Source organism: Poecilia formosa, unplaced genomic scaffold (assembly GCF_000485575.1).
Source record: "Poecilia formosa unplaced genomic scaffold, Poecilia_formosa-5.1.2 Scaffold261, whole genome shotgun sequence".
NCBI lineage: Eukaryota > Metazoa > Chordata > Actinopteri > Cyprinodontiformes > Poeciliidae > Poecilia > Poecilia formosa.
The window spans coordinates 331,258-351,976 of record NW_006800200.1 but is presented as its reverse complement, the minus strand read 5'-3'; the positions used below and the strand labels follow the sequence as shown (position 1 = coordinate 351,976).

Genomic DNA, 20,719 nt, shown 5'->3' with positions numbered 1-20,719 from the left:
ATATATATATTTCCCTGGGTGACAGTGAAACACATTAGTGGCAGCATCGTGTTGCATATGCAGACCTAAATCCAGTTGAGAACTTGTCGAGACGTAAAAATGATCTTTTATAGATCTTCACCGTCCCATCTGACTGAGCTTGAACTATTTAGCAAATAAATGAGTACAAATTTGAGAGGCGCAAAGCTCATATTCATTTTCTAGCAACCCATATGAACTACTTTGTGACGGTGTGACCATAAAAACCCACAACAATTTATTAAGACTTTGTAAACGTGACAAAACGCAAACAGGCTTAACGGGTACGGATACTTTTGCCAGGCATTGTCAAAGTTCACATCGTATCATATTTCTCCTGTGTGTTTTATCCATTTGCAGTCACGATATGTAATTTCTCTTACATAAGATAAATAATCGTTCCTAGGATGGACATTTTTAAAGTTGAGCAGAGGAAGGAGGCAGAGGCAAACATTTCCCACCGAGGTTTATTGTTTGAAACAGGAGCAGTCCTTTCCCAGGATAAGGGCCTCTTCAAGGCAGAGGGGAATTTGGACCAGCCTTGATATTACAAAAAAAGAATCTGTGCAGCAGAAAGAGTTTTGCTTTTCCTTTTTAAGTCTTTGTCATTAATGACTTTAGCAAATGTGAAGTGGAGAGTGAACGGTTTAGCTGAACAAGGTCTTTAAAGCAACCCTCTAATTATTTATCCAGGATATCCTACTCTAGAATTAGACTTTCATGTTTTTTTTTTGTTTTTTTTTTCTGCAGCAAAATAATTTCCACAGAATGGTTTCACTGGGACACTCTAATCTATGCTTTATGTGCATGTGTGTCATTGGTGTCTGTGCGTGTGTGTGTGTCTGTGTGTGTGTGTGTGTCTGTGTCTGGATATGTGCTCACTCACATGATATGGTATATCCCCACACAAGCTTATGTGGATCGGACTGCGCTGCTCCTCAGTAAGAGGTGCGTAAAAGAGATAGTGAGTTTCCATTTTCCACACATAACACTGCATGACTCCCCTCCTCGCTCCTCTCACTCCAGAACGCTTTCACCCACATTACTCAGGTTTCCTGGTCATTTGGCCTTCACATGCCTTCTAAAAGGGATCTTATCACTCTACTCAGGTTTGCACACTTAACCGAACACTGCCCCTAACTCTCTGACTTTCTGTCTGATCTAACTCGCTCCTCGTAGTCCGGCGGTGTGTGCCAGCTCAGCCTGCTAAATGCTGATGTTTATGTCGCACAACATATGTGATTTTATTTTTACTTATGTTTTGAGTTCTCGCAGAAATTACATGCTTTCTTTCCCGGTCACTTTGCATGTCTTTGTTCGAAAAAAACAAACAAACAACAACAACAACAACAAAAAAAATAAAAAATTGTTGCGCTTTTGTTTCTGCCCCTTTAAGAAGCCCCACAAGTGGATATTTGCCTAATTCCAGGTGCCTGTGAAGCCTGTGTTTTTCCAGGTGCAGGACTGGGTCATTACTAAGGTATTTGTTTTCCAGATTGCACAGTAACGCTTAGCATTATAGACATGTCATCCATGTCCCCATTCTATCTGTCGGGGCATGATTTTCACAAACAGCCCATGTTCTCCCTTTAATGTAGAGGGGCCGCTTGTAATTCTTTAGAAACATTTTCAGAAGGCTGAGATTGTTCCTTGGTTCATGGTAGGGGATTTGAAGGGTCCCTCTTCTCCCCTTTTTTGTTGTTTTGTACTCCGTATGCTAAACCGTTTCATCGATTCATAAAAAATGTAGAGGCGATGGTAATGACGTCTTCCTGTTCACCCCAGTCTCTCAAGTTTTTTTTTTTTTGGGTGACAAGGCAGTAAAGGAGAGCAGTGAGATGTCTGTGTGGTGCTGGGATTCAGATGAAGCCACAGCGGACGGGCAGCTTGAAAGACCCTCTAAAACATTTACATAAAGCCTTACAATTGTGATAATAAACCATTTTATCACTAGGCTCTGAATCAATATTGTGGCTTCTTAAGGTTTAATATTTCAATGGTATTGATCATCTTAACAACTGTGTTTGTGGTTGCCTTGCCTAAGCTGATGCGCTGCCGAACAGTGTGTGTATGTGCTCCTGTACGGTTGTTAATATGGTTGCTCTTTGTCGACTGTTCTCAATTTTGTGTTTTCCAACAGTGACTCAAACGAGTTTCCCCGCCTCTGAAAACAGGACGGTGGATTACTTGAACTTGATCAGCTGCTCCTGTGCACAATATTCTGTCCACGGTCTACAACGACACCCCCAACCGTCACTCGGTTTCAACTCCCCCCAAAAAAAAAATAAATAAATAAATAAAAGAATGAAATTAACTGTGTGCAAACACGGGCACCCTGAAAGCACTGTAGTTTGCAGATTTCACTTCCATCCTCTCCAGAGAGAACGTCTGCTTCCCGCATTTATAAATAGCGGCAGATCTGATAATTAGTAGAAACGAAGGACCTGGGGCTCCAAGAATTTGATCAGCACATTTTCCCCTTGTCTGTGACCTTTCACTGGACATGTATCTTTGGCTTCCCGGCTTTGTGTCTAGCGCCATATCTCAATCTAATCTTACATCTTCCTTTCCTTTTTATTTGCAGACACGCAGAACCCAGCAGTACACATTTCGCTTTTAGAAGATTTTTTTTTTTTTTTTTAAATTCAGAGGAATCCCAAAGAATTAAAGATTAGCTCCTGAAAGATAAAGGCACAGAGCACGACTTTCCTCTCAGCCTTACTGGATTCCGCTCTGTGAGAAAGTCAGAGGTCCGTGCTAAAGGATGTGAAGCTCCATGTCAAACCGTTTCAAATCACTCAACACCCATGTCTGTTGGTCTAAAATTGAGCCGAAATGGAGGATGTGTATCTAACCAATCTGATGAGTATTTGAAAATCTCTCCCACTCTATCTTGCAATTTTACAGCCGCCCCACTGTGTGTGGATGTCAACCAGTGCACTGCGCATGGGGTTGCCTGGGGGTGAACATTAGTTTGTGCCCAATAGCCCTTCTCTGATTTTACATCAATATCGTAATTTCAAGGATAATTTATGCGCTTATAAATTACAAAGCTTTCTAAGCAAACCACATGAGACACAGGAGAAAAATAACAGTGCAATCTTTATGAATGGAAAGTGGTAAGAAGATGCCTTTGTAGAATCTCCTTGTAAGTTTTTCTGCCTTTTTTTTTTCAAATACATAAGTGTTAAAAAAAATGGAAAGTTTTGCTGTGATTTACTGACGTTTTTACCCCAGACAGTCTTTTGCCACTCATGCTGTCCATGATCACCGCATGACACTTTTTGCCTGCTCTTGTTTCATTTCTTTTCCTGTATGAGCGGTTTTCATATTTGTTCTTGAAGTGCACCAGAACACTGCAACCCCCTCTCCCTGTTTGCTAATTGGTGGGAGACTGGGAGCTTCCTGCTGTGCGTTCACAGCTTCTCTCTTTGCTTTGCCACCCCACCAGGTCTTTCACCATCGCTCTGCAGAACCCAGTAATTAACCCTCAGCTAATTAACTACTTCTAATTACACCAGCGCGCTGTTTCCATCACACCTTGGGAAGCCGGACGAACTCTGACGCAGCATCAGTCTTTTCTTCAGTTTGACTCAAACCTGCCTCTATCACTGAATGCCACCACCTTGTTCAGCTCAGATTTTACTGCTTTGGTCTCTTATGTAACTTTTTCCATTTTTTATTTTTTTTTTCCATTTCCATTTGCAGTATTGAATGGATTTGCACAAATGCGACAGAGTTGTGCAAAGGGTAAAAATAATTTTGCAGATTCTGCTTCAGGGCCATTGATTTTGTGCAACAAGTACATTTATTTTTCAAATTCCTACCGAAATTGAGAGATGTTGAAGTACATTTAGTCTGGTTAAACTGAGTTAATACTTTATATTTTGTTTAAAACACACTAGCTACCAACAAGCGTGACGGTGAACTACATGCCTCGATTCAGACGTACTTGAGAAATTTTCCCAGACGTGCCAGGGAAGAGCCTCCTGCACATGCACTCTCTGCTGTAAACACACATGACTGTTCCTCCATGCCTCAGACTCGACACAGCGCTGGCTATTTCTGTTTCACAGACTGATAGCTCCCACTGAACATCATTGATTTTACGGGAAGCCCTGTTTACAGGCTGAGTGCCATCGACCTGAGGTGACTTTTTACCTCCTGCAGTTAGAGCATCCTTATGTCTGCATTAGTGGAAGAAAAGGCTGCGCATTTACAAAACACAATTAACAGCACCGTGTGGATGAGCAGTTGTCACAATTACAATTTTGGGGGAAAAGAGAAAAAGAACTGCTAACATATTTTAGTCATGTTTTGTAATATTTGTAGTAATTTTATTTATTTATTTATTTATTTATTTATTTCTGACCTATTGCTCTTAAAGTGACTTGGTGAAACACTGTATTCTCTTCTTGATTGGCATTTTTCAGTAAAATATTTGCCTGTTTGATATTTTATCCTATTTGAATGTTACAGTTATTCATTTCACGGATACATTTCTTTCTTTCTTTTTTCTTTTAAACTTTAGTCTGGCGAGTTATTAAGATTTCTTTCTTAATGAGTTGATTCAGCAAATAACTTTGGCAGGGCACATAAATCCTAGTGCAACACATTTACATTTCCCTCACTGTTAGAGTGCTGTGTTGAAGCAAGGATTCACTAAGCTAACGTTAAAGTGAATGCATGCCTTTATTGGTGATTAAGTGGAACAAACCTGGGAGATAAACCCAGGCTTCTCTCTGCCCGAGGACTACAATGGTTCCCTCGTCAATGAGCATGTCCCTGGTGCAACATCAAAAGCCTTCCCCTGCTTTATCAATAAGAATCCTTCCTTCCCACATCTTCCTGTAACTTGCTTAGCGTTCACGCCATTGATTTTTCAATAAGCGCCCCTTACCCTGCGGTGGCTGGCCTGGCTCTGTGATGGCTCAGAGACTAGACAAAGACAAGCTACATCACTGAGGAGCAGTTGAGAATCAGATCTCCTGTATCGTTAGTGGTCCTTGAGGCATATTAAGTAGCTCTGTCTTTTCCGTTTCAAACAGGAGGTCTCTCATTGCTGACGTATATTTGGATAGAAGGTTTGGTCTCTGTCCTACCTATAATTTTTGCACTGTGTGTGAGCGCTTATTCTCTCAGGACCCCCTAGAAAACAGTGGTACTCTGGAGGCACTAACAAGGCTTCAAAGCAAGTCATCAGCCGTGCTTATAATCAAATGGTTCCTTGGCCTTAAATGCTTACCCTGCATGGTAAATCACGCCAAATGAAAAGACCTGCAACTTAGATCTAACTAACTAAAACAACCAAATGACATCCAAATTGTGGCGTTGCTCATAAGATCAGAAGCTGATTTAAAAAGAGATTAAAGCGTTTCCTGTTATTACTCAGAGGTTGTGGAATAATGTCTTTTTTTCATGAGAAGAAGAAAGCAAAACAATTCTGGCAAGTGTCTTTGAAGGAAGGTGGCACTAGAGGGTGATTTCTACTGTCTGGCACACTCCCTTTTAGATCAGCTTAGGAATCCAGCCTTTTCTTCCTTGTGATTATCTCATATTGTCAGCTAAAGCTTGTTTTGGCTGCACACAGCCTGCTTATTGTGAACTTAGCGGGCCCACATTTAGAACTACAATGCAACCCAGGCTGCAGGGGCCATGACTTAATCACTTGTTGTGCTGCCAGCATGCAAAAAAGAATTGTTTTATTTCTGGATATGACATGATACTGTATATCTGTCCATAATAATGCCTGGTTGTAGTCACCTTCAGCGGGCTCCTCCTTCATTTTGATTTGTGGTTATTAACATAGTCAGCACTCAGAGACTCCAGCCTCCTCCACTTCCCCTCTACTTCGACTGCGTCTCTGTGTCTGTCTCCTGTACTTGTTTAGTGCCTCCCAGAGATTAAAGCTTTTCCTGCTTTAAACAGGTGTCACTGAGCCAGGCAGACATCCAAGAGACAAACAGTTTTATATCAGTTGGGCCCATCTGCGACTTTCCGACTCCAGACAATCCCATTGCTCATCTGTAACCACTGTAGGTTATTGAATTACACCATCTTGATTTTAAAGGGCAATCCTGTTTTCTGTAAGCAGTGGGCACACCAAGCTAGCTGAGAGCTTCACCTCTGATCAAGAGTCATTGTGTTGCCCTGACTACTGCTAATTGCTTGTGGTATCTTAGATATGTAATGGGAACTGAGGGCTACACGCTCTCAGTACAGTAGCCCACACTGTACTCGGCTTGTTCACACTCATCAAGGCCAAAAGCAGGTCACTGTTGAGCAGCAGTCTTAACTGCTAATCGTGCATTTGTGCAAACTTCTCCGTCGTAGCAACAACTGGAACGTGAAGGAAAGGGTTAATAAATGATAAAAAAAAAAAGCATGAAATACTCCCCTTTTTGACGTGGGAATATTTTCCTGTCAGACATTTCTTTCAGACAACTCTCATTTCTGTCCTTTTTCCACTTAATTTTGCACAGTTTATCCTCTTGCTTTTAGCTTGAAGAATCACTCGGCTTGAAGTGGCTTTTCTTTCTTTTTTTTTTTTTTTCTTCTTCCACTCCTCAGCCGTCTGTCCATTTGTGTGAAATGGCCGTTGAGCTCATAGCCTCTTATTAATGGAGCAGATAATAAATACAGACCAGTAGGGCTAGTATCCCCTCACTCAATATGGCAGCCATCTTTAAATCATGTCTGGTTGTATAAAGCAATCTTGTTAATAAGCCAGCAAGTCTACCATCTTCAATATCTCATCAAATTATATGCAAACTAGCTCAAAGTTAAGGGTTAGTTCATTCAGCATTAAAAATCTAACAGCTTGTACATCCTTTGATAAATGCGTGCACATTTCCAACGTTTATTTGTCAGTTTCTTTTTTAATTTTCTTCCACTGCCCTTCCTTTATTATGTCTTACTTGGATTTGTGTTGCTTAATATAGTTTAGTTTCTGATCTCTTACAGTTAATAATGAAGCCTTAACACAAATTAACATCTTTAAAATAGCTGCGCATTATTTTTGTAGTGGGAGATTATAGGTTGAAGAGGTACTTTGCACAAGGGGTACTTTTCATCAGACATTCATGAATAGGCAGACAGACATTATCAATCTCTCCTCTTGCTCAGTGGTTAATGTGTTAGGCTGTGGGGGTAGACTTTATTCTGATCACAGCTGAAATTTGCATCTCTAAGTAAATAAGTAAATAAATCAAGTGCAAGCACTGAATTTGCTAATCAACCGAGACATGGCAGTGAGCTTGGTGCCGGGAAACTTTACTCATGTAATATTCAGCACTGGTGGGTTAAAGGGCAGCCCAGAGTTATTGGCTTCAGCCCGATTGCCCCCTTTAATCAATGTTGGCTGCATCCCTTTAATAAAATTATTAGCTCAGCAGTATCTTGTGTTATCATTTTATCTCTTCTGCGCTCTAAATTGCAGCCTGTGTTGGGCCTCTCAGATGCTCGGGGCATGGCCGGCTCCCGAAAGCTCAGCTCCCATTTATTATTTCAGAGGCGGATGATGGCTGGAGTGTTTGAAACCAGGCTAAGCTCAGAGGTTATTGGATGCAAGATCTAAACACAGCTGCAGTGAAGTCCCAACCCATCTTATGTATTTTGAGCTCCAAAAAAAAAAAAAAATCCAGCCTTTTATTGCTGTTGTTAGTTTAGGCATTCCTATCCCAATAATACACATGATTTATATTTTTTGTCCTTTTTTACTGCAACTCTAGTTGGAGTAATAATTGTAATACTGCTAACAATTTTTTTAAACACATTTTCACCTTTTCTACAAGTTATGTAAATGTGTGATGTGCTGATGGGTGGCTTCTCAGTGTCTAATTATCTCACAAGGAATCTATTTGATCTATTAAGTTAGTTTGACTGCAAGTTAATTAAAAACGGATGTAGGATTTGCAGAATATAAGATTAAGGGTGTTGTTTGGAAGGTGAAGATAAAAGATGGTGCTTTTGTGATATGGCAGGAAGATGAATCGTGGATGGCTTATTAGTGCTTGTCTCAGGTATTGTGTTTAAGTGCCTAATCTAGCGTAATGAGTAGGGTGTCAGCTTTCCAATTATATCTCAGAGTTTTGGCTCTTGTTTAATGTGCCATGCTTTTGATATTCTTTTCTTTTACGGGTTCTGTGCATAGATTTTACATTTCTATGTTTGTTTGTTTTTTCTCAATTGAGACAGTAATTGTGCTTAAAATATGGACATTTGTTTCTAGCTTTGACATGCAAATGTGTACCATATTTACAATTTATTAACCTCTTATATGTGTCTTTGCAGGCCTGGATGCGATGAACGCCTCATGTAGGCATCAGCATGGACAGCTGTGAGTCTCCCGTGGTTTCTGGGACAGAGGATGGGCTCAGCTCCTCCCAACAGCAGCAACCACCACAGCCCTGGAACGATCACTCAAGCTCACAGGTCACTTGCACCAACCAGGCCCCTTCTCTGGATGCCCTGTCCCTCTCTGGGTCGTACCCTTCTCAGCCCCTGAACTCCATTGCCCCTCATGACGGGGTGAGAGACCTACAGTCACAGCAGCCGCAGCCAAAACAGACATTACCCCAGGCTCACCGTGATAGCTCTGCCATTGGCCAGCTGCATTCCAGGAGAGAGGGTCTTGAAGAAGTGGTGCAGGAGGGAGTGAGCTGTGAGGAGGAAGAATCGGAGGACTTGGATGAAATGGAGATTGACAGCTGTTTTCCAAGTCTTCAGCCCTTTCCTGGAGTGCCGATAACTTCAGGGGGAGGAGGTATGCCCACTCTTTTGCGACATCAGCCCATACAACAGCAGGGACCACCTGAGAGTGGGAGTGAAGAAGGAGAGGAGGAAGAGGAAGAGGAGAGTAGTGATGTGGAAAACCTGACTGGAGAGATAGTCTACCAGCCAGATGGCTCAGCATACATTGTGGAGAGCCTCAGTCAATTGATCCAAAGTAGTGGAAGTATGGTACCTGGCATGCTTTCTACAAACTCTGTCACAAGTGGGGGAAAACCGGGAGAACCTGCTGGGGTTTCATCCTCAGTCTACCCACAGATCATCAACACTTTCCACATAGCATCGTCTTTTGGGAAGTGGTTTGGTAACTCGGACCAAGGTTTTCCCAATACCTCATCAATGGCAGGCCTCAGCCCTGTCCTGCACAGTTTTCGTGTCTTCGATGTGCGGCACAAAAGCAACAAGGATTACCTGAACAGCGATGGGTCTGCCAAGAAGTCCTGCGTATCCAAAGATGTTCCCAATAATGTGGATTTTTCCAAATTTGATGGGCTAGCCCTTTATGGAAAGGGTAAGCCCATTCTAATGTGTTTTCTCTGCAAGTTGTCCTTTGGCTATGCTCGTTCCTTTGCCACTCATGCTGTCCATGATCACCGCATGACACTGTGTGAAGATGAACGGCAGCTGTTAGGGGACAAGCATGCCTCTGCCATCATCCAGGGCATTGGGAAGGACAAGGAGCCCCTTATTAGCTTCCTGGAACCAAAAAATAGGAGCAGTCCTCTGCCACCTACCTTGCTACCCATTAACTCTGGACAGAGCTTCTATGGTACATTTAGTGGTGTTCATCTGGAGCCTGGAAACAGCAGTGGGGGCAGTGAGACCCTCCTGAACAAAGACTCTGACTCTGGCCTTCAACAACAGCAGCAGCAACAAACACCACTTGATTCAGTCCTTTCTATAGGTGGACTAAGTGTTTCCAAAGCATCTACTCTTACCTCTTCTCCTGGCTCTGCCAAAGACTCCAGTGCTCTGCCCAAACAGGGAGGGAGAATAGAGGAGCCCGTGGGGAAAGAGTTGGCATACAAGGGAGAAGATGTGAGAACTGAGGGACATGAAAGCAATGTGCAGCTATCCAACCAGTTGGGGGGCTCAGAAGAAGAGGATGAACTATTGTTAGGGGAAGAGGAAGATGAGGTGGAGGCAGAAAGCACTGCAGTGGCCTGTGGTGGTAACAGTAGCAGCGGTGGGAGTGAGGTCGGGGAACCAGCTGTCTCAAACCAAAGCAATTCCAAATCTCCTTTATTATTGCCTAGTAGCACTCTCCAGCCTTCTGCCTGCACCTCTGCAGTCGGTTCCACGCTCAACAGCAAAGCCCTTGCTTCCATTTCCTCCTCTGTCAAGGAAGAGGCTTCAGCTGCAGATGGTGGAGGGAGGACATCAGAGCTCCCTCTGAGCTTTAACTGCCAGGGACCAACAGTTCCCATGGCAATAGCGGCAGCTGCCGTCAGAAGGAGCGAGGATGACACTGCTGGCACTTCGTCCTCACCTCTGTCCACCAATGCTGCTGCTGATGAAAGTGCCAATCGAGATAGTGCCACAGCTCCAGAACCAAATGATTGCCCAGCAGAAGGAGAGGATGAAAATGGAGCCCTTCTGCATCATCACCATATACACCACCATCATCATCACCTCCATCCCTCATCTCATGGTCACTCCCTCTCCCTCCCAGGGGTTTCTTGTGACATCACAGGGATGGGGGAGTGTTCACAGAACCATGGCCCAGGTGGGAGTGGAGGAAGCGGAGTAGAGTGTCCCAAATGTGATACCGTTCTGGGGTCGTCACGTTCTTTAGGGGGTCATATGACCATGATGCATTCGCGCAACTCATGCAAGACACTAAAGTGTCCCAAATGCAATTGGCATTATAAGTACCAGCAGACATTGGAGGCCCATATGAAAGAGAAACACCCAGACTCTGGAGGCTCCTGTGTGTATTGCAGCAGTGGTCAGAGTCACCCTCGTTTGGCTCGTGGTGAAAGTTATACCTGTGGATACAAGCCCTTCCGGTGTGAGGTAAGAACACAAAAAAGGTGCTAATGCTCCTTTTTAAGAGTTGCATATGCTTTTTAGTTTTGTTAATTTCGATGGATAAATTAAAATAATGTACAATTTTAGCCAAGAATTGTGTCTATAGCATTATTACACTTAAAGAGAAAATATTATTTGTTCTTCAGGTGTGTAACTATTCCACTACGACAAAGGGCAACTTAAGTATCCACATGCAATCGGATAAGCACTTAAACAACATGCAGACGCTGCAGAATGGAGGCTCTATTGGCTCTGCACAGGAGCAGGTCTTTGGACATACCCCAGGTGGAGTGGTGGCTGTACCTTCAGTGACCCAGGCCAGCAGCCATCATACTCCACACCATCATCCGACGCAGTCATCCACTCACATGTCTGTGCCGTGTGGAGCCCCCTCACCAACCAAGCCGAAGAGCAAACCCACCTGGCGGTGTGAAGTTTGTGACTACGAAACCAACGTTGCGCGGAATCTACGCATCCACATGACCAGTGAAAAGCACATGCACAACATGATGCTTCTTCAACAAAACGTGACTCAGATGCAGCATGGGCGACTTGGCTTAGGAGCCATGCCGTCTCCGTCTGAGGCTGAGCTTTACCAATATTACCTGACCCAGAACATGAGCCTTCCACCAGGCCTTAAGATAGATCCAGCTGGACCAGAAGCCCAGTTCCTGATGGGGAGTTTTCATCTGGATCCCAGCATGGCTACCTTGGCGCCTGCACTCGGTGAGTCACATCTTGCCTCTCTAGATTTTAAAAAAAACAATCGTAGTTTCCCAACACTCACAGCGAAATGTTATTTCCATTAATCGTTGTGCACATGTTGTGGGAAAACATCTTGGCAAATGTCTTGGCACAATCAGGAGAAAGACAAGACCATATGTCCCTCCCGCCTTTTCAGCTAGATATACAGGACTGATAATTGCAAATGTTGGTTATTTATGCTTTCAATTGTGCTTCTACCGTTCATATGGCCATTTAATGTGAAGCAAAATGTGTATCATGTGATACAAAGACTCTAAAAATAATTGATTCTTCTACCTTTCATAGTCTCGGTGAGTTAATGTCTCATATGCTGCCCCTGCGCAGGACATTTCTTTAATCCCAGTTTTACTTCCTCCTGGTGGATTTCAAACTATTACTTTCTGTTCCTGCAGTGTCTGTGTTCTACCACCATTGGGTCCCGCAGGATTTCTGACCATTACCCCTGCTTCCACACAAGCTGATACAATAGTTCCATTAATTTAGTCGCCCCCCCACCCCCATGTCCTTTAAAATGGATCTTTCAGTTTTTCTAAGGTGGGGTTGTGTGAAGTATTTCCAAGTTGTTAGAATCTTACCTTTTGCATACAGCTATAGTGCTGGGAAGCAGGGAAGGAGGCTGACAGGTCACTCAAACTCCTCTGAATAGGAGCTCAGATGAGCAACATTTTGGAATGTTGGATAATGTTCCCCAATAAATCTATGAACAAACTACTCTACTTTAATATTATTTGACACGTACGTAAATCCTAAGAGAATTTATTATCTAATGGCATCTCAGAGCAGAAACGGATGATATTTATTGTTTCTTGCTCTCTCTTTGGATTGCTGAAGATTTTTAGTGTTGAGCATAACACTAAAAGCTGTGGCGGCAATCAGTTCCAATACTCACTTGTTGTACCTCATTCTTTATTTTCAGAAATAAAGAATGAGGTTGGGAGAGTGGTAACTTGTGGTATAATCTGTAGAGTGAAGCAGTGATATATATATATATATATATATATATATATATATATATATATAAACATCTCAAGCTCTGTGCAGTCGGACAATGACACTTTTGATCAGCTGATCGGTCGGGAGGAGTTCCCCAAGGGAGGAGAGAGTGCTGAAACAAACAGCAGCTCAGTTTTGCATTTAGGATCAGTCTTGTCAACTGAGCATGACTATTTACAGTGAAAAAACAACAATGTATTATTGTTACATAAAAGCAGATTGGTTGACATAATGTGTATTTCTTTCTGCTTTTATAATAATAGTAAAAAACAGTATGGAAATAGTTGCACAACTTTCCATCAATACCATGAACAAATGATCTACAACCAAATTCACTGATCCACGGTACATATCTATAGCAAATCAATAAATCCATCTAGGTATGAAGCATGAAGTCACAAAGGAAGGGGAGGCATGAGATGCAGAACAGTACTAGCATACTGTGTCAGCATGTCGGTGCATCTGTTAGTGAGTATAAGCAGCTATGACTGGGTCTGCAAGTGATTTCAGAGGACTTCTCAAAGGTCTCTCTCTCTTGGCTATAAAAGCCCAGGTAACAGCCTGCCTTTTGCAGCAAAAAATAAAAAGGAGCTGCTGGTATTAATTTAGTGTAAAGCCAGGCTAGGTCAGGCCTGCATGCTCAGTCTGGGCAGTGAAAGATTAAAGAACAGCAAATAAAGGCAAAAGTGTCACCTCTTACCTAATTTCTTTTTGGCCCATTGTGAGTTGACATGCTCTTTTTATTGCCTCTGCTCTGTTTTATGTAAGTGTTTTAATGTGTTTTAAATATTTGTTTAGAACAGCAGTTTTTTTGGCAAACTTTCTGTTTTTAAACATGCCTGATTTGGATTTTATAATTATTTGTTTTTAAAGTTGGGGCATGATTTATATTGTTGGTGGCAGGGCACCTATCCTAACACTGGAACTAGAGACATTCATTCTGTTAGGATAACAAAACCCCCACCCCAAAAAAAACCTTGCATGTTGTTTAAATTGTAACATTTAATTGAATAATTGACACAAGGTGTTTACATGAGGGCTATAAAAACACACACATAAACCTTTTGTTTTCCTAAGATTTCCTGTTTCGGGTCAGGTAAGAGTACCACAAATTTTCTATTAGCTAAATACATGACAGACATAGCATTATCGAGGATGTTTTATTACTTTCTTCAAAGTCGTAAATCCACATGCACTAAAATTACAATGCTTTTAAAACCGTTTGTGAAAGCTCAGATGATGAGGTCATGGTTTGGTTTTTCTTTGTGCCTCATCTTTGGAAAATCTAAAGAAATCAGCAAAGACAGATCAGGATGAGAACTGTAGGCCTCCGGTTCTGTCTCGTCCCTGGGTACAATTGATACGACGCTACCCGTCGGTCAATCCAGATGCCAGAAAGTGGCATGTTCATCAGTTCCAACAATGACATGCAAACATTAACTACACTGGAATGTCCGGCCATCAGATCATTCAGAAAGAGGGCAGGTTCTTTCTTACTCCTTTGTTCATGACAGATTAAAGTTTGTAAATGTATTCAGGACCTAAAACCTTAATGCCAAAGACGTGTCTTGTCCTAAAATTAAAGTGTTTGGCCCCAATGAACATTTCTGCTTTTGCAAGCCATGGAGTCGCATCAAAACTTTGAAGCACATGGGTTGGCAGCATAATTGATTTGGTGGCGTGAGAGAGACTTGTGCTCTTGACGAACTAGATGACATCATCGAGAAAGAAAGTTATATAATGGAGCAACACATGAACAAAAACCCAAATCATAATATAACGTCAAATAGTGAAAATAAAAAAAAGAAAGGTTATTTGTTTTTTCTACAGTGTATATAAACACTTCTGCAATGATCACAATGTGTTAGCAATCAGTGTAACAGTCCAGCTAGACTTTACTTCATTTTCTTTTTGCTCTTTCCTGTAGGTGGGGAAATCCCAATGGATGTGCGTCTTGGCGGCGGGCAGCTGGTGTCTGAGGAACTGATGACTCTTGGAGAAAGTCTATCACAGACCACAGATCCCTCCCTCAAGCTCTTTCAGTGTGCTGTATGCAATCGCTTCACCACTGACAACCTGGATGTGCTAGGCATGCATATGGGTGCCGAACGCAGCCTGCCGGAGGAGGAGTGGCGTGCCGTGGTGGGAGACTCGCATCAGTGCAAGTTGTGCCACTACACAACTCAGCTTAAAGCCAACTTCCAGCTGCATTGCAAAACAGACAAGCATGTGCAGAAGTACCAGCTTGTCGCCCACATCAAAGAAGGGGGCAAAGGCAATGAATGGCGCCTGAAGTGTGTGGCAATAGGCAATCCAGTGCACCTAAAGTGCAATGCCTGTGACTACTACACTAACAGCCTGGAGAAGCTGAGGATGCACACTGTCAATTCACGCCATGAGGCCAGCCTCAAACTGTATAAGGTTAGTGGTTCTTAAGTTGTTTTTAATCACACGTGCCACTCAGACTTTTCTTTTCTAAGTTTATCGGTTGATTTTTTTTATTTTTGGACTTTTTTGTTGATTTACACATTGGTCAATTTTGGTAATCTGGATGTGTCCTGAAAAACGTATTTGCTATAAGTTTAAAAATGTCTGGGAAAAGTATAACGGCCCTGTTATGCATTTCAGTTTTTATTGTCTTTTTGAGAAGTCGGAACATCATACAGTTTTGCAGAAAGGGTAAAACGCTTATTCAATAATCTCCATGCTAACTTGATCTGCCTCAGCAAGACTTAATAAATGTTCTTGTGTTGCCGACATCACCGCCAGCTGTTCTCTAGAGGCATGAATAACAGCTTTGTTGTGTAGCTGTCATACAGAAGCCGGCCCCACTAGTGCCCTGAGAAGAACATGGCAGGACAAGCTGGCTTGGAAGCTTAGGACTAAATCACTTGGTAGACGAATGAAGAAGTGTTAGGAGACAGAGGTTTGGTGCTAATACTCCTCTGAGCGGGAAGGGCTGAATTGTTCTCGACAGCCGTATTGATTTTTGTTGGACTTGGAGCTTCACCTTCTCCTCTAATCATTCCATAATAGCCAGTGGATGAACACTCTCCGAACAAATGGCCATAAATCTAACAGGCCTGATTCCACTTAGGTGCCTATCCTGTATGTCTGCGGCTTTGGCGAGTCTGCTCTTAACCCAAACTGGCATAGCTGCACATATGCACAAGACACACAAGCACTGGCAACACATATGTGGTGTCAACTTAGGCAACATGCTCAAGGAAAGCACCATCTTTCGACAACTATAGAATACATTTTTAGGAAGTTCCTTATTGTCATTAACCAGTTTGGATTAATGACAGACTGGGATGTTATTTCAATTATTGCATTCCTTTGCACCTGCGGCACTTTATCTGTTGCAAGAAATATCTAAAGATGAGAGAAAGAAAGGCATGCTCGCTACCTCGAGCATGGGCTTTTAATTACACGAAAAACTGAGCTTAAAAATCTCATCAATTTAAAAGCCCGGTAGCATTACAAATGATCTCTCAGACTCTGTGGCATGACAAACATGTTTTCGACAAAGGGTCTTTGTACTGAAATAACAGTAAGAATAAATAGATCAATTTTTGGTTTTGTTATAAAGGCAGGTGAAACAGAGTGCTTCGGTTGCATCTGTTACAGAGGACCAGGGAGGTTTTTTGAGTTGTCCTATAATATAATGCGTGTGTGACCTTGAATCCAAGTTAACAGAATCGGGCATGTTGTCTCTCATCCTCACACTTTTACAGAGGAGAACGTTGTTCTTGTCGAACAGGGAACGTCTTATTGTCTTGTAACTATATCTTTGCTATGACCCTAACGATCTAAAGAAATTGTGTGTTCTTTTCTTTTACTATATTTCTTCACACAAGCTTTAGGAGAGGAAATACACATGTCACACAAGACGTCAGGCTGTGAGGGATTAAATATGTACAACACATCCAGGGATGATCTTTTTTTTTTTTTTTTTTTTTTACTTAAGCCTCTTAAGATGCTCCATATTTCTTAAAACCAATTGGTTTTCCAACTAAGACTGTGTGCATTTGTCCAGAAATCACCTGCTCCATAAACCAGAGAAAATGTTAGTTCATGTAAGCTCTGCCTCATCCCCTACACAACTCAGAAACAAAGATGAGCACGAGTCGACAAGATTCATTACAGTAGTTTATGACTTTACCAATGTGACAAATACATGGTCGTGAGGTTTTTTCAGTTGCTCAGTTTTCTTACTCCTTTAGATTTACAGTTCTGGTTGAGATACTGACAGGCAAAAATCTGCCTTGCCCACCAATGCCTGCAAAAGCCTCTTGGTTTATTCATGGATGAAAAAAAAAAAAGAGAAAATCAAAACAGGGATAAAATAAATCATCAACTCAGCATAAACATGCTGTAAGATGTGGGACATGCTCGGGACACTTCACCCAAATCAAACTGGTTTGCATTAAACTAGGCCTTTGTGTGTGCAGCTCCATATAAATTGGAGCCTGTAATTACTGGAATTAAAAAGGAAGGTTTAAACTGAGAGCTAAGTTAGATGGGATAATTTCAGAGTCTGTGGTATGTGGCCCATATTAGGGCTTTCTAAAAATATCACCCCCACCACCCCATGTATCGGAATGTTTTAGGAGGCCACAGAATGATCCAGCAACTTATCCTGACCACCGGACCACCACACAGCACGGGCTGAATCTGTCTGCTTTCTAAACGGTGTTCCTCAATTGAAATGCACTCTTTGTGAGAACCGTGTTCTGTCTACTGAGCCATGTGATCTGAAGTCTTTCTTTCACCTTCTTATTTTCCCAAAGAGATTTAATGGGATGGGAATCGATCTAGAATGGTCACTCCTGAATTCAAACCCACGTCATGTTGCTGTGAGGATAACCTTAGATGAGCATCTTCGGTTTGCACAACTCAAATAAAATATATTTGTCGCTTAACTTTGACGTTGATCCTGGAAAAAAAAAAAAAAAAAAACCTGCTTCACAGCTGGACATTCACATAATATTTCACATGTGTAGGGATAATCCCTTATGATAATATGTGACAATGACAGGCTAATCCTTTTTCACAACCTGGTTGCTCTAACAAGCGGGAGCGGATGGGGCCTAACCAGGCCTAGCTGTAGGCCTCAGCTTGCGCTGAAGGTTTGGAAGAAAGGGGAGAAGCAAGGGGGGGAGGTGGGGTTTGCTGGCTACCTTCGTTGTCTCGGGGGCCGGTGCAATCGGCAGTAATTGAGATTGATTGGATGTTATTTTTCCTCTTGCAAATGTAGTCCATTAGCTTGGCACATGCATAATCAGTTTAGAGCACAGTTAGCCGAATGTAATCATGTTCCTTGGTGTCTGCTAGCACAAAATCCACTCCAGATGCCAGTTGGCTACGGAAAGATGGGGAGAAAGTGCCGTCACTATCAAACGTGGAATCTTAAACTGAGAACGTCCCGACATCCCTTCCTGTATCCTGGTCCTGCTCTATTAAGCACACCTAACTGTAAAATATTTTCTCCTTCCTCCGTTTGCCATACGCGCTCAGTCAAAAACCACCGTTTATCCCCTCAAAAAGCGTCACTTTTCATCTTACGATTTGTCCATCAACAGAGAGAACAATTTTCGCAGTTACCTGCAGTTGTTTTATCTCTTGTTATGACCGAAATGAAGCAAGTAAAAGTTAAAGACATGTCAGTCTTCTGCAAAGTCAAATAATCCCTATAAATGATAATTGAGGAGTGAAGGGTTTAACATAAATGAAAGGATTAGTTGTTACATGCATTAAGTGTTTCCTTGATTATCCTTCTCAGCACACTGTGGAACGAGAGGCTCGATTATCTCACATTTTAATGATCGTGAGTGATGAGATTGGCTCCAAGCCCTTTTATAATACTAGTTATGTAAAGTTTGAAAAAAAACAAAAACAAAAAGAAAACAGAGTCTATTGTTGTATTCCAAGTTTAATTACCTAAAACAAGCTCGGTTGAAAAGAATATGACTCATCATGATTCAAAAATTGAATTTGGCATAGTGATATTGTTTAAGCTGCTATGACTTATTTGTGAAGTTGATTTTTTTATTTTTTTATTTTTTTTGGTTTCCTCCAAGATTTTGCTACTCACTATTTTCTCTCTGACGCTGCATTGATGACAGGGAACATACTAAAAGTTAAGTGGAAGAAAAAACTGTTTCAGAAAAAGATGTGTAAGAAATGGGGATAAGCACAGCCCTGAATGGACAGTGATGCAAAGCCCATTCAAAAAATTTAGGGCGACTCATAGGCCACAGACGGCATCTGGAGTCGAGTCTTCAAGAGGCACAGGCTTATCCAACACAAGAGCTACACTGTCACGTTACTTGCATTAAGTCTAAAACACATCCCCCTTGAAGTAAGACCTTGTGAAATTTAACTGTATTAAAAAAAAAGGTGAAAAAAAAAAATAAACAAGGTGCCCATGTGCTTGATTGAAAAGCAAACTGGCCGTACCGAAATCTGCAGAAGTATTATTACACATTTACTGGTGTAATAATATCCTTCTAAGAAAACAGAATTTTTGTTTTCCTCAGCAGCAAGACATAATCATAAGAATCAACAGAATAAATCCTTCTGATATAAGAGTTCTACTTTTCGGATTCAGTCAATTAATCGGTGATATTTAAATTTATTTAGATGTACCTGTGGAGTTGAAGCGGATGTTACTCTGTCAAACATCACAGGAAAAAAAACTGTGGCAGATAAGCGACTGTGAGATGTCCTGAGTGATCCTCCAAGGAGAGCCTCGTCTTAATCACTCAAAATTCCTGCAAGATGACGGGTAGAAAGAGGATGGATGGACAGAGAGGAGAAAGAGTGGAAAGCGGGGAGTGGTGGTGGCGATGGAGGGGGTTTACAGGAGGGTTCGACGGATAGATACTTTACTAATTATCATGGCTAGCCTATGATTGTTCAGTAATAGTGCTCAGTGGGAAAGGTTGTAGCAGTTCCAGGAAGAGCCGAGCTCTGATTTACTGGTACTACTGCTCTAATAAAGCGTGAGCTGCACATCCTGGGAGACAGCCCATTCTCTTCTTTCACATGCACAAGCGTGTGAATGCGCACAAAGAGACGGACAGGCACATGCTCACAAGCAAGCTAACATTTGACAGGAATCATGAAATGTATCGTTTTAATAGCTCGTAGCAGCAAAGACAGATTGGTAAACGCAGCGTACGCACAACAAGCCTTATTGTTTACTTCTAACACGAGGTTCCTTGTGTTGGGTGTCAGTAGTTGCTTTACAGGGGATTGAACGCCAGCATCCTCACTCAAACCAGGCTCGGTCTTTAACAAGAAAAGGCTGGCATACATCTTAAAATCAAGGTATGTTGAAAAGAGGGAAAAGTAAAGGAGGACTGGTAGGACATTGTGTTTGGCGGGGTGCAGGAAGTTTACAACCTTTTAAGCTTCCACTCCCCAGGAAGGCCACGGAGGGGGTCAGAGATTGACCCGTAACACAGCTGTTGTTGCTGGTTGCGTTAATTGTCCACACAAAAGCCCAACAGAGGTTATTCCTGAGACTAACACGTAGATGGTGAGCAAAAATAAACAAGACACACACACACACACACACACAGAAATCTGTTCTTTTCCCATGAAGCTCCTATTATTTCAGCAGTTCTTCTAAAAAGCTATAATAGTTGAAATTCTTTTAAATTTGTATTTTTTTATTTTTTATTTTTTTGCTTTCTTTGAGGAAACGTACCAGAGTACTCTGCTCTCTGCTAACGTGTAAGAAATCAGGTGATCCTGCTATCGGAGTGTGATCAGCACAAAGGGGTGATTGGTGTTTAGGAAAGGAAAGGAATAGGGAGCAATGTTATATTAACTTGTGCGACTGAGATCATCGCAGTTCAAGACGGAGATAAGCGCCACTAACTGTGGATAGTTTTATCAACATCAGGAGTGATGTATGATGTAGAAATGCAGCTTGTGAAATCCCACCATATTCCTCTTAGTTTTACATAAAAGCGGCTTTCTCTAATTCATGTCTTGTGGAAAACTGATGTTTTTCCTCAGTAAATATTTCTTTGGCCCGTATCTTCTCAATTGTTTCAGCGATTGAAAGTGTCGGCGTGCAGAGGTGCAAGAAAAAAAAAAAAAAAAAAAA

The 20,719-nt window shown here is 41.9% G+C and overlaps 1 protein-coding gene across 3 annotated transcripts in view; it reads left to right on the top strand.

Moving 5' to 3' along the window:
- The window catches only part of zfhx3b (zinc finger homeobox 3b), a 311,598-nt gene that overhangs the window by 209,888 nt on the left and 80,991 nt on the right, over positions 1-20,719 (top strand). For all 3 annotated transcript variants that reach the window (XM_016680891.1, XM_016680890.1, XM_007570444.2), the window contains 3 exons: positions 8,311-10,824; positions 10,986-11,565; positions 14,525-15,018. In XM_016680891.1, coding sequence (XP_016536377.1) covers positions 8,347-10,824; positions 10,986-11,565; positions 14,525-15,018 — 3,552 coding nt within the window. In that variant the 5' untranslated portion in view covers positions 8,311-8,346. The remainder of the gene's footprint in view (positions 1-8,310; positions 10,825-10,985; positions 11,566-14,524; positions 15,019-20,719) is intronic.